At 39.8% G+C, this 12,500-nt stretch overlaps 2 protein-coding genes across 7 annotated transcripts in view; one reads left to right on the forward strand and one right to left on the reverse strand.

Annotated features, from left to right (window-relative positions):
- LOC125031889 overlaps positions 1 to 1,875 on the forward strand; it is a 20,538-nt gene extending 18,663 nt beyond the window's left edge. For both annotated transcript variants that reach the window (XM_047622885.1, XM_047622886.1), the window contains exons 3-4: positions 350 to 522; positions 1,551 to 1,875. In XM_047622885.1, coding sequence (XP_047478841.1) covers positions 350 to 522; positions 1,551 to 1,629 — 252 coding nt within the window. In that variant the 3' untranslated portion in view covers positions 1,630 to 1,875. The remainder of the gene's footprint in view (positions 1 to 349; positions 523 to 1,550) is intronic.
- Positions 1,876 to 4,894: 3,019 nt separating this feature from the next.
- The window catches only part of LOC125031710 (probable serine/threonine-protein kinase kinX), a 22,142-nt gene continuing 14,536 nt past the window's right edge, over positions 4,895 to 12,500 (reverse strand). For 2 of the 5 annotated variants that reach the window (XM_047622626.1, XM_047622624.1), the window contains exons 7-16: positions 11,638 to 12,224; positions 10,928 to 11,084; positions 10,561 to 10,602; positions 10,275 to 10,360; positions 8,820 to 9,135; positions 8,306 to 8,456; positions 7,596 to 7,825; positions 7,268 to 7,474; positions 7,006 to 7,166; positions 4,895 to 5,643 (exon numbers count right to left, since the gene is read on the reverse strand). In XM_047622626.1, coding sequence (XP_047478582.1) covers positions 5,473 to 5,643; positions 7,006 to 7,166; positions 7,268 to 7,474; positions 7,596 to 7,825; positions 8,306 to 8,456; positions 8,820 to 9,135; positions 10,275 to 10,360; positions 10,561 to 10,602; positions 10,928 to 11,084; positions 11,638 to 12,224 — 2,108 coding nt within the window. In that variant the 3' untranslated portion in view covers positions 4,895 to 5,472. The remainder of the gene's footprint in view (positions 5,644 to 7,005; positions 7,167 to 7,267; positions 7,475 to 7,595; positions 7,826 to 8,305; positions 8,457 to 8,819; positions 9,136 to 10,274; positions 10,361 to 10,560; positions 10,603 to 10,927; positions 11,085 to 11,637; positions 12,225 to 12,500) is intronic. The other 3 variants (XM_047622625.1, XM_047622621.1, XM_047622622.1) reach the window with 3 other exon arrangements.

Genomic DNA, 12,500 nt, shown 5'->3' on the forward strand with positions numbered 1-12,500 from the left:
CTCCTCTACCTCCTCCTCCTCCTCCTTGCACCTCCACCTCCTCTACCTCCTCCTCCTCCTCCTTGCACCTCCACCTCCTCTACCTCCTCCTCCTCCTCCTTGCACCTCCACCTCCTCTACCTCCTCCTCCTCCTCCTTGCACCTCCACCTCCTCTACCTCCTCCTCCTTCTCTTTGCACCGACATTTCATCCTCCTCCGCTCCTCCTTGCACCTCCACCACCACCAGCACCTCCGCTCCTCCACGAAACAAGACCAGAAAACCCCCACACCAAAACAAGGAAACCCGACTCCTAATTCCTCCCACCTCCCACCCACCTCCATCCTCTACCTCCTCCTCCTCTTCCTCAGATCCTCAACCCCGTAAACTGGAACCTCGACGTGGTGTTCCCAGCCGTGAGCTCCGTCATCACCTTGTACACGGGCCCCATCGTTGCCCTGGGAATCCTCCTCCTCATCTTCATCACCATCCCGACGTTCACGACCGGCCTCCTGCTCAACCCCGTCGGCAGGAGCCTTGATGGGTAAGTTTGCTTGCTTGGCTGCTTGCGGGCGTTTTTGAAAAGCAGATGCACATGTCGCTGAATTGCTTCTTTGTATTGATTTTGTTGGGCTTGTAATGTTGTGATATAAAGTTGCTTTTGTGTGTCAGTAGCTAAAGGTAGGGTAACCCCTTTGTACGGTTTGCTGTAAATTTTGTCTCACATAGATGGCTCTACAAGTGCTCTATCACCAAAGGAATCAATTAGTAGCCGAACGTGACCTCGTCTAATTTCCCCATTCCTTGATTTTTGTGGATTTTATCTAAAATTAAAATTGATACTGTTATTATCATTAATAATATCTTTATGATGTTTTTTCGATAACCAAAGTAAAAGGGAAGCTTGCGAGATGGATTGACCTGGTAAATTACTATTTGGTGACCAAGTACAATGCGGGACCAGCTGTGTGTAAATAATATTAATAAATTAAATTTAAGAGTGGACATGTCATCTGTGGCATTCATGGTTGCACAGAGGGCTAAACAAATATTTGAACTGTTCATGTTATACTTAAAGTATACATCGAATCGTTTGTATCGAATCTCGAGGCAAAATGACCTTGTAGAAAGGCGCTTGGATTGTTTTTTGAACTCTTTTAACATCTTATTCACGGTGTTTGTCCTTCATTTCGAGACGAAACATTATTACAAACACTGATAAAATATTACAAAATACAATGTAAGAGCTTAAACTTAATCTAGACACAAAATTACACGCTTTGACATAACCAGAAGAAATAGCAGAATATATACACTTAATATCAAATACAAAGAAAAACGTTCACAACTTTTCCGCTTGAGATCTCTCAATAGCGTGCGCGGACGAGTACGTTCGTGCATTAGCAAGTGTGCGTACGTTGATAGTTTTACACTATATATATAAGCAATTCAACAAAAAAAAAATCCAGCGAACACGTATACTTGCAATAAAAAAAAAAAAAAAAAAAAAAAAGGGGGGGGGGGAAATACATAATCAACACCGATTTCCATCCTTTCCTCTTTGTCCCACAGAGCGATGTTCTCTCCAACCATTGACGCCGTGTGGTACGCGGTGGAGAGGGCCCTCGACCACACAGATTTCCAAGAATAGGAGATCTGCCCCGCCTTCCCTACAACACTGACGATGTTTGGCCTGTTATGCGATATAACACGTGATTTTTTACTGTCGGTTACTGTTGTAGTTTTGAAAGGATTGATACTACGTGCCATGGAGTACTGCTCTTGATGATACCTTATAATACTCATTGAATCTAGTTAAGATTTTAGGATTAATTTGTTGTTCTTGTTGTGATTTTTATTGTTGTATTTATGAAATTCTAAATAAAAGCATATTGCATGTAATTTTATCAATGACCTTTGAATATTCGGACTAAATTATATTCCGTAAGTATGATCGCCCGGCTATACTGTCTCAAAAAAATCCTAAAGGTATATACGCACCGACTGCCAGGTATCTGACAGAACACGCAAATTGCAATTGGTCCTTTTACAAATAAAAATAATTACCTATCACCTGTAACAAGTAACACACGTACTGCAACCACATTAAATTTTAAAAAATAACTTCCCGCATTTTCTCGGCGAACGCCTATTCCAAAAATCAACAACCTCCATTTACCAATCAACCGCATTTCCTATTCCAGTCCAGCAACCCACTTTCTAACCCTTCACGCTATTTCCACCCACCTCAATCCCAACCCTATTTACTCATAAAATACTTATCCTCCACTATCCCCACTACCTTCTTATAAAATAACCTCCTTCTCAACACTTCCACGTCCATCCATCGTCTCCACATCACGCAACCTGACAGCCCACCCGAAAGGAAGGTTCCTCGTACCAAGCGCCCCCATGACCGTACCTAGCACGGTAACCTCCAGGCCAAAGTCGTACCTCCCGAGTTATTACGGATCATACTCATTAACGTCAACCACTTGTCAACACTGCGGTTTGCGGGAGGAAGAATGGGGGAGAGGTTGGGAGGGAGGGAGGGAGGAGCGATAATGTTTTCCACCCCAACCTTCCCGAATTTAAACATAAACTGAGACTTCATCCTTAATCCGAGAACAATTGTACTAATGACCAGAAAAAAAAACTAACTTAATGAGTGCATTTATCTACGGTCTCGGGTAGGCGCTACAACATGTAATTACCAACGGGAAATTTATTAGGACTATTTCAGAAGTTCGTTTTAGAATGAAAGTGTTTCACAGCCAGCCAGAAGGAAGTGGAACAGTCAATATAATAAAAGGGTTAAAAGGGCAGAAGGGGGAAGGGGGAGGGAAGGGGAGGGAAGAAGGAAAGAGGGAGGCGGCAGGGTAAAGGAGGGAGAAGGAAAGAGGGAGGGAGGAGGGAGAAGGAAAGAGGGAGGGAGGAGGGGGAAGGAAAGAGGGAGGGAGGAGGGGGAAGGAAAGAGGGAGGGAGGAGGGGGAAGGAAAGAGGGAGGGAGGAGGGGGAAGGAAAGAGGGAGGGAGGAGGGGGAAGGAAAGAGGGAGGGAGGAGGGGGAAGGAAAGAGGGAGGGAGGAGGGGGAAGGAAAGAGGGAGGGAGGAGGGGGAAGGAAAGAGGGAGGGAGGAGGGGGAAGGAAAGAGGGAGGGAGGAGGGGGAAGGAAAGAGGGAGGGAGGAGGGGGAAGGAAAGAGGGAGGGAGGAGGGGGAAGGAAAAAGGGACGGAGGAAGGAAAAGTAAAGAGAGAGGGGGGAAAGAAGGAAAGGGAGGGAGAGGGAAAGACGGAAGGAGAAGGGAGAATGAAAGAGAGAGAGAGGAGGGAAAAGGAAAGAGGGAGGGAGGAAGGAGACGGAAAGAGGGAGGGAGGAGGGAGGAGAAAGAAGGAAAAAGGGGAGAGGAGGTAGAAGGAAAGAGGGAGGGAGGGAGGAGGTAGAAGGAAAGAGGGAGGGAGGGAGAAGGTAGAAGGAAAGAGGGAGGGAGGGAGGAGGTAGAAGGAAAGAGGGAGAGAGGGAGAAGGTAGAAGGAGAGAGGGAGAGAGGGAGGAAGTAGAATGAAAGAGGGAGGGAGGGAGGAGGTAGAATGAAAGAGGGAGGGAGGGAGAAGAAAAAAGAAAGGGAGGGAGAAGGAAAAAGGGAAGGAGGGAGGAGGGAGAAGGGAAGAGAGAAGGAGAGAAAAGTGAAGAGTTAGAGGGAGAAAGGAGGACGGAAAGAGAGGGAAGAGAGAACAGAAGGGGAAGGAGGGAACAAAAGGTCAGAAGAGGGAAGGAAGGGGAAGAAGGAAAGAGGGCACACGAAGGGAAGAGATAAGAGGAAGGGAAAAGGAAACCGGCAAGGATAGAAGGGAAAAGAGAAGACAGAGAGAAGAGGAAACAAGCAGGGATGAAAGGGAAGAGAGAAGAAAGGGGTGGGGGGAGAAGATACAGGAAGGAATGCCAGAAGAGGAAGGGAAGAGAGAACAGAAAGGGTTATGAGAAGAGGCAGGGAGGCAGGAAGGAATGGGAGGAAAACGAGATATAAATGAAAGTACGAGTAAAAAATACAAGTAGGGAATAATAAGAATTTCAACTGTCACCTGCATATTTCTATGGCAAGTAGCAATCACACACCACCAAAGAACTCTACAAGATGCTCTCTTTCGAAAATGAATATGATCCCAACTCTATTAAGACTTGTTAGTCAGAATAACAGATATTTAAATGTACTAAAGAGATTAATCCCAACAGCATGGGCTACAAAATGGGTACATCAATATTGCCATGGATTAAACGATATGGTAGTATAAATGGAGTATCCTAAGAATCTTCAAACAAGATTAGGGCAAATGCTATGGTATATATGTGCAAATTCTTGAATATCTAAAGACCATTGTCTACTGCACAAATGCTCACCTCAGCTGACCCTAAGGAGCACGAAAGTAACCACTGGAAACCGAAACTAATAATAATAGAAAGCAACCCTCACTTATGCACTGTACTCTTTGTTTACAGAGATTTCCTGCTAGAAAAGAGGGGGTCATATTCAAAGGAATATGAACCAGAAGTAGATTGGAGTTATTACTGATGTGAAAAGTATATAATACTCTTCTGTCAAATGCCAAAAAGGTCCTACATGCAAATTGAGGAAATATGGGAACACATACTGAGTAAAACTTTCTCTTGCCATTAATCATGTCATGGACAACCTGACATACAACACAGGAGCAACAGTATATATTAGTAATGTGTTAACCACACACTACCAAGTCGAATAGATTATGGGGCAGCATTATCAAACATAAAAATAATTCTACAATTTCCACCAAGAGACTGAAATAGGACATAACACTTTTATTAACCATAGGATTCTTAAAGAAATCCAATGGGAAAAGATTCTTGCAAATAAGGTTTAACCCCTTGACAGAAATACATAATAAAGATTTTGTACTAAATTTATTTTAAAACATCACAGCTTTGATAACAAAAATTTCACAATGTAAATACATAACAAAACCAAACACTGCTACATAACTATAGGTAGTTTGAAACAATAAAAAAAAGTCCTTTTTCTCTGAAAAGTAAACATCTTTACTTTTCATTTGCAATAATTAAATTGGTATTACAACTCAAGCAAAATAAACAAGAAAAAGTAAAACATATAGTCACTACACCTTTTGTACTACAGAGTCTCTGACAAAGAATGAATCTTCCTTTAACATAACTATAAACAAAACAACCCAACAAAAGAATCAATGATGCTCAACTTCATACATAAAAATCAATTAACCACTAACTCTATGCCAAAACAAAATATCATAAGTCTAAATTGGTGTAACCAACAAAATCACCTCTAATGGTTTATATGCAAAAAAGTTAAAGAAAAAAAAACAAAAAAACATACAGACTGTAATGAGTCTCATCCTTTTTCTTTTTCTTTTTTTTCACTCTTCTTCTTTCTCCTCCTCCTCCTCCTCCTCCTCCTTTTCCAAGATCACCATCTTCCTCTTCCTCCTTAAACAGAAGAATTACCCCCAATCTCCTGAAAGCGATAGGCTGCCACAGAATTTTCCCAGTAGTTAAGGATGAGCAGATTGCCACTCGAGGTCAGGTACAAGCCGGAGGGACGGCGAACAGGTACATCCACTTCCAAGACTGAGATGTACTGACCATTGGGGTCATAGATCTGGGGGAGACAAAAATCTAAGTGTATGGGGATGTTAGTCACCAAAACAACGAAACTCAGAAGATGATAATCATAACATTCAAACTTGAGAATGTGTCTGGCTACTACAAAAATTACAGGATTAAATTATTCAATTATTTCACATCTGATCATGCATTACCAACTGGAGTAAGAAGTAAGAGGTTTTATGAAACCTTGAAATAGTTCCCACGTTAATAAAAATTTACTGCAGTCAAGTGTATCCTTGCTTATAGGATACCACAGTTTCAACTAATTTCAATTATAATTTCTAAAGTAGCATACCTAAAAGTGTGAAATGTGAAAAAAATGGAGTACTTGGGTAACTGCTTCAGATTATAAAGCTTACTAGTTATTCCCTGTACTCCCCTTTGTTTTGTCTTTTCGTCTCACACTGTTAAACCCTCTACATGTAAGGGTGTAAAAGGGAAATGCCTTTCCTCCTCTTCAGAGTCTTCTACAATGCCTCCTTCATGAAGCACCCTTTTCTTGCTTGCTTTTTTTCTTCTTTCTTTGACTGTCTCTGCATTGGTCTTACTGTCTGAAAGTAAGCCTACATCCTCCACTTCATCTTTCACTCTATTTTTCTTCTTTTCACCTTATTTTGTCTACTTCCTTCATTTCCTTTGCACTCCTGTCATGGAGGATAGTTGTCTATCAATAGCAATATGCAACTGCATTATTCCATCTTGCATAGAAACCTTATCTGACATTGTATCTGAATTTCTGAATCATTTCCACTGAGCACCCATGGGAAATGTCTGTAAAACTTCCTTCTTATTGCTCTGGTTGGAGTAGATAGGCAATTTCTACAAGGATAGCATGTTCCTACTTGGACAATTCTTTCGTTGGGTGGTGCTCACTCCTGGCAGAGATTTGAGCCCTTGTCATGGAGGGTAATTATTTATCAATACATTGCTACATTATATATCCCAACCCTGACAGGTGAAGAAAATAAATAAAAATTCTACACTCTGGAGATTAATGGCAACAAGCAGACTTTAGGCACGGGAGTCCGCTACATCAAGCCAAGTGTCCCACTCCAAGCGCTATGGCATGTTGCTGCTGCATACAGCCATACCCCGCAGACTGAGCGGTTTGTTATGACACCGGTAGCCTTGGCCCATCAGTAAGGCAATATAGACAGACAGATAGATAGATAGATACATAGATAGGAAGTCAAATACATATACAGATGGACAAAGACAGAAACAGATTGATACTGCTATAGATAAATATAGATAGATAGATACATAAAATGATAAGATAACTTAAGAGTCCTCTGAAGATACTCCTACAACTGTCATTTATTCAATCAATACCATCAAACTAGCAAATACCAACCAGCACACGATGGTTTCGGCTGTCCCCTAGGAGAATGAAGCCATCCCCATCACAGACTATGCCGGACGGGTCATGCATCTGGTCTTGGCCTTGGCCATACTCCCCAAACCTCTTTAGAACCACCCCAGCAAAGGCGTCTATAATGTAAACGCAGTTCAGGCCTGCAGGTGAAACATAAGGCATAAGCTGAATATTGTAAAGATGAGGAAAGGAATTATCTTAACTATGCACACTAATTCCAGTCAAATCCTTGAACACCCACCGAGATCTACTACTAGGAGCCTGCACTCTCCCTGCCAAGCAATGAAGCGCGGTTTGCTCTCACTCTTGGCATGGCTGCTCAGGCCCAAGTCCACTTTCATCCTTGACTCCACCCTGCCTGAGACTGGATTCAGGGTGACGATGTTCAGAATGCCAGTCAGGTTAGTCTCAACAGTCACCAACAGGCCCTCTGCATTCACAGTTAGACCTGACAGTGGCAAAAATGCATAATGTAAAGCCTCTCTTAATTTTTTTGTGATTATTCGATTACATTAATAAAATCACCAGAAAGTTTTAAAAGTAAGTAAGTAAATAAATAAATAACTCACCATAAGGTCGACTCAACTTTCCCTTTGCAATGACTTTGCAACACTCAAACTCTGATGAAAAGACTGTAATGCTGTTGTTGTCCTTGACAGCAAAACCCCCATCCTCCAGTTCCACCACAGCAGAAGGATGGTACAAGGAAGAGGAAGAATAAAAAGGGCCAAGAACTTTTCCCGTTCCATCAAACAGCATCATGCGGTTGTTGAAGGTGTCTGCCACGATAATATGGCCACTGCAAGCAAGACTCTTTTTTTTTAAGCACCATTTTTTCTTTCTCTCTTTCTCTCTCTCTACAAGCTTTGTCTTTCCTTCTCTGTCAGACTCTCTACCATGCATGTTCTCTCACTACCCATTCTTTCTCCTTAAATCGCACTTTTTCACATCTAGAATGCATATCTTTATTCTCATTCTTCTCCTCCTCCTCCTCCTCCTCAAAACTTTATTTCTGCACTACGATGTTTGTACTATTCATATGAAAAAATAAAGACAAAAGCAAAAGCTTAAAAAATAAGGTTTGCTCTGCATTGACAAACCACTTATATTATTCTACTCCTCTCGAGAGTTGCAAAAGATAAACATCATTATCTTTGTACACACATCCAGACACACATGGATACACAAACACACAAGAGTAGAGCTACAGTCATAATCACTATTTTCATAATAACTGACAAAATAGTAGTCATATGAAACAAGATGAAATTAGACTCACCTCTCCAACTGAGCAATACCAATTGGTTTGTTTAAAGGATCGTTTCTCAGAGCATATGCTTTGAATACAATCTTAGCCTCAAGGTAGTTCATGAGGAATGACACAGATGAAGGAGAGATGGTACCGTCACCTAAAATCCAGGATAAAAGCACTGTGAACAAGAAGAACCTCTATAAAATGTGCCAATACTAATGGCAATCCAATACCTAGGATTATCAATACACCAATTCTGCCACATCTGCTAAAATCAGAAATAAGCAACATCTGAAGACACCTACAATATTTATGCTGTATTTATGTGCTAACAAAGATATCATAAGTCTAAAAAGAAAAAAAAAAAGTACATGATAGGTTTATATTTTCAAATAGTTACAAGTGAATGTTTTGGTATATTCAACATACATACATACCCACTTTTCTCTATGTACAAATAAATATTAAGTTACAATTAATAAATAGTTATGTACATGACATCTTAAAATGGAATAAAAACCAAAGACTCCTTAAAACTGACCAGGTTTCTTGCCATCGTTGTCAGAAGTATAAAAGACATTCCTTTCCAGCTTCTGCTCCTCCACCAGCAACTCCTCTTCTACTAGTTCTTCTTCTTCCACCACAACCTCCTCTTCCTCCTCCACTATTTCTTCCTCTTCCTCCTCTACTACCTCTTCCTCGGCTATCTCCTCTTCCTCCTCCACTATCTCTTCCTCGAATATCACTACTTCCTCCACTATCACCTCTTCCTCCACTATCACCTCTTCCTCGTTCATTTCCCCATTTCTATACCCTGCTGTATCATATTTTGCCACTGGTAAACCACTATTACTCATCTGTAAAAAAAAAAAGAAAAGAAAAAAAAAAAAATCCAGAATCAACTTTCATTCTTGAGTAGAACTTAATTTTGAATCATTTCACAATAGAATATCATTACTATTCTACACTCACTATACATGACTTGATAAATGACACCACCGTTCTTCTCATTAAATAGTAATTCAATGTAACCCAACAAAGGCTTAAAAAGGAACTATATTGATTACTCTTAAAAACATAGATATGTAAACAAATACATAAAAAAATAAATAAATATATCACAAAATATCCACCTCTGTTTATAAGCAATACCATGAACCTCAGACATTCTACTAGTCAGGTGATCATTAAAGGAAAGTTTTGAGCGACATGCAAAGCTAGCTCCACGGGTAAGTATGAAATCAAAATCATGTTTAAGATATATTACTGGAACAGGTTAAGTGAGCTTTAACCTGGAAATTGGACAGCAAGGCAGGACATAATTTGTGAGAAAGATTAAATAAGATAGAGGGACAGGTACTTCACTATATGTGTATATGTAGAAAGTATGTTTTATCACAATAGGAAAAGTCCTCAATATTTTTTAGGAAAATACAAAAAAAATTCTGAATTATCCCATTGGATCTGGATGACAGGGATGTCATGTCATATAAAAAAATATTTGGAGGGATCATGAGCTAATGAAAGAAGGGACTATTACATATTACCACCAGTAAACAAGGGTGGCATGTACCATCTGTTAAGCAGAAAATGGCAAAACAGCATGTACAGAACAAGAGTAAATAACACGGCATAGAGGAGTGTTTGTGTGGGCGGGGCCTACAAGACAAACACCCAGGAAAGTCAGCCTGGTGCCCAAATTTTGGTCACAAGCCATGAAGCAACCAGATCCAACAGGTTAATATCCAAACATGTCTAACACTGAGCCAATGCATAACAGAAACTGAACTCTTTGTGCTGAAGGAGCATTTAAATTTTTTTTTGATGATTGGATGAATTAAGTATTAAAAGAACTATAAATAAGTTGCTGTGGAAAAAACTAAAGGCCATATCAAATTCCATCCCTTTTCAAATTCAGTTCTTAGCAGAATAGCCTTGGCAATAAGCTGCAAGCATACTACTTGCCATAATTTATACCAAGTAACCAAGAAATTACCTGGACTAATCTGGCCTGTATTTGCATAAGTCCATTCCTCATACTTGCTGTATTCCTGGAAGGCCTCCCCACAGTTTTACAGACTTCTGTACCATCAACAGAAAAAAATAATTTAGTTTTTGGTTAATAATAGCAAATTCATGCAATCTCTCAATGTCTCTGTCCGTCCGTCTGTCTGTCCATCTGTCCGTCTGTCCGTCTGTCATATTAACTTCAGACGATCACAGCCTGGATTGAGCTCTGTGACATAGGCATTTCAAAATGATCCAATCTGAAGTTCACTTACCATATGATTCTTCCCTTTTGCTAATTCCCTCATTCACATCTGCTGGTGAGAGACATGGACATAATAGCTCTTTCACAGAATGGGAGATGCAAGCTGCACTTCGGTCATTTCTATTTACTTAGTAGAGAAAGAAAAAAAGAAGAAGAAAAAGAAAGAAAAAGAAAACGAGAGAAAAAAAAGGAAGAAAAAAAAAGAAAAGTAAAACTAAACTGGATTAAGTAATAACGATGTAGATAAAAAAAACAAAAAAACAATAACAATAATGCCAAGTGATGATGAAAATAGTGATAGTGAGACTGATAAAAATAATAATGATGAGGAAAATAATAAGAAAGATTAATAAGAGCAAGAATAATAAAGGACAAACCTGGATTAAATTCATGTTCAATGGCTTCTCCAGGGTAGCAGGTCCTTGTCAAGTGACTCTCAGTATCACTCTCATGCTTTTTCCTTTCCCGAGATCCATTGCTGGAAAGACGATTGGAAGTCTTGCCTGGTTTCTCAATCAAGATTTCTGGTGCAGGCTGCCAATGATGAGTAAATTAAGTTATTTGCAACACTGATTCCTGAAGTTTCTTTTCATATATAAAAATAGGAAAAGAATGGCTGAATCTGTTGGAAGATATATAAATTACCATTGAATCATTTTTACAATTATTCGAGCAAATAAATACCAAAACAAACCAGGCAACAGTTAAGACAAAAACATATCTCAGAGTAAATGAAGACTACAAAAAAAAAAAAAAATCAGACTTACACAAATCTTCCATCTTTCCAGTTACTTTACTTTCAGGAATACTTTTTTTTTTTTTTTTAATTCTCTTTCGTTTTGCCTCAAATATTTACTTGTATTTATACATTTCCACAAATTACAAAACAGTTCCCAGTTTCCATTTAAAATAGCAAAAAAAAAAAAAAAAAAAAAAAAAAAAATCCACAACAAACGAACATTAATTGAAAGGCAAGATTGGATTCTGAAATGGTGCTGGTTGTCTAATAATTTTGTTTTAGCAGAGAGCTATGTTTTCTCCATTCAATTTCTTAACACTAAATATGTGAAAATAGTCAAAACCTTACCAGGAGTAAAGTTGAAGGGGCACACTTTGGCCTCCTAAGGGGAATTTTAGTGTTTGGATTTGGCCTTCGTAACACATATTTTCCTGACAGCTTTTCAGAAGAGGGAGGTGTGGGCAAAGTTTCAGGAGTTTTGCAAGTTTCAGGCGACTGAAGGGAAGTGCTTAACTCCGAGTTTGTATCATCCACATAGCTTGAATCCACGTCTACAAAGCTTAGAGGTCTCCTCAATGGGCTTGGTAGCTCGTCAGCATCCTGTTCACTGAATAGCTCTGTCTGCATCCCTGGATGAACTACCAGATTCATATTTCCATCACTTCTGGATACCAGATCTCTATCCATGATTATAGATCCAACATGAGCCTTTTCTGCAGGATACATAAAAATATCATGAACAGGCATTTCATATTCAGGATACCCCAGAGGGCTCTCTTCTTGCTCTTCTTCTTGCTCTTCTTCTTGCTCTTCTGCTCTGATGTTGCTTGCAGGCTGATCTTCAAGTTTGGAATGCTTATCATAGATCTGGTGGTACATGTCATGCTTCCAACTTTCCTTATTTGTACTGTCCTTGGTCTTCCTTTGGTCAATACCTGCAATGCCATCAATATTATCTTTCAAATCACCCTCCTAAGGTTATCTTACCATTTATATAAAGGCAGCAAAGCATAAATCATTAACAAGAATCACCAACACCCTAACAGCTGTGACCAAGTTAGGATATAACACCATACAATGTCTGTTTTTGTCTCGGTCTCCCTTGCTCTGTGTCTGTCTGTCTTTCTCTTTATTCTTTTCCATCTGCCTTGTTTTACATCCATGTCTGTATGGTAGGATGAACGGTAGAATTCCATGTGCTACAGCATTCC

This window comes from Penaeus chinensis, chromosome 13, assembly GCF_019202785.1.
Source record: "Penaeus chinensis breed Huanghai No. 1 chromosome 13, ASM1920278v2, whole genome shotgun sequence".
Taxonomy (NCBI): domain Eukaryota; kingdom Metazoa; phylum Arthropoda; class Malacostraca; order Decapoda; family Penaeidae; genus Penaeus; species Penaeus chinensis.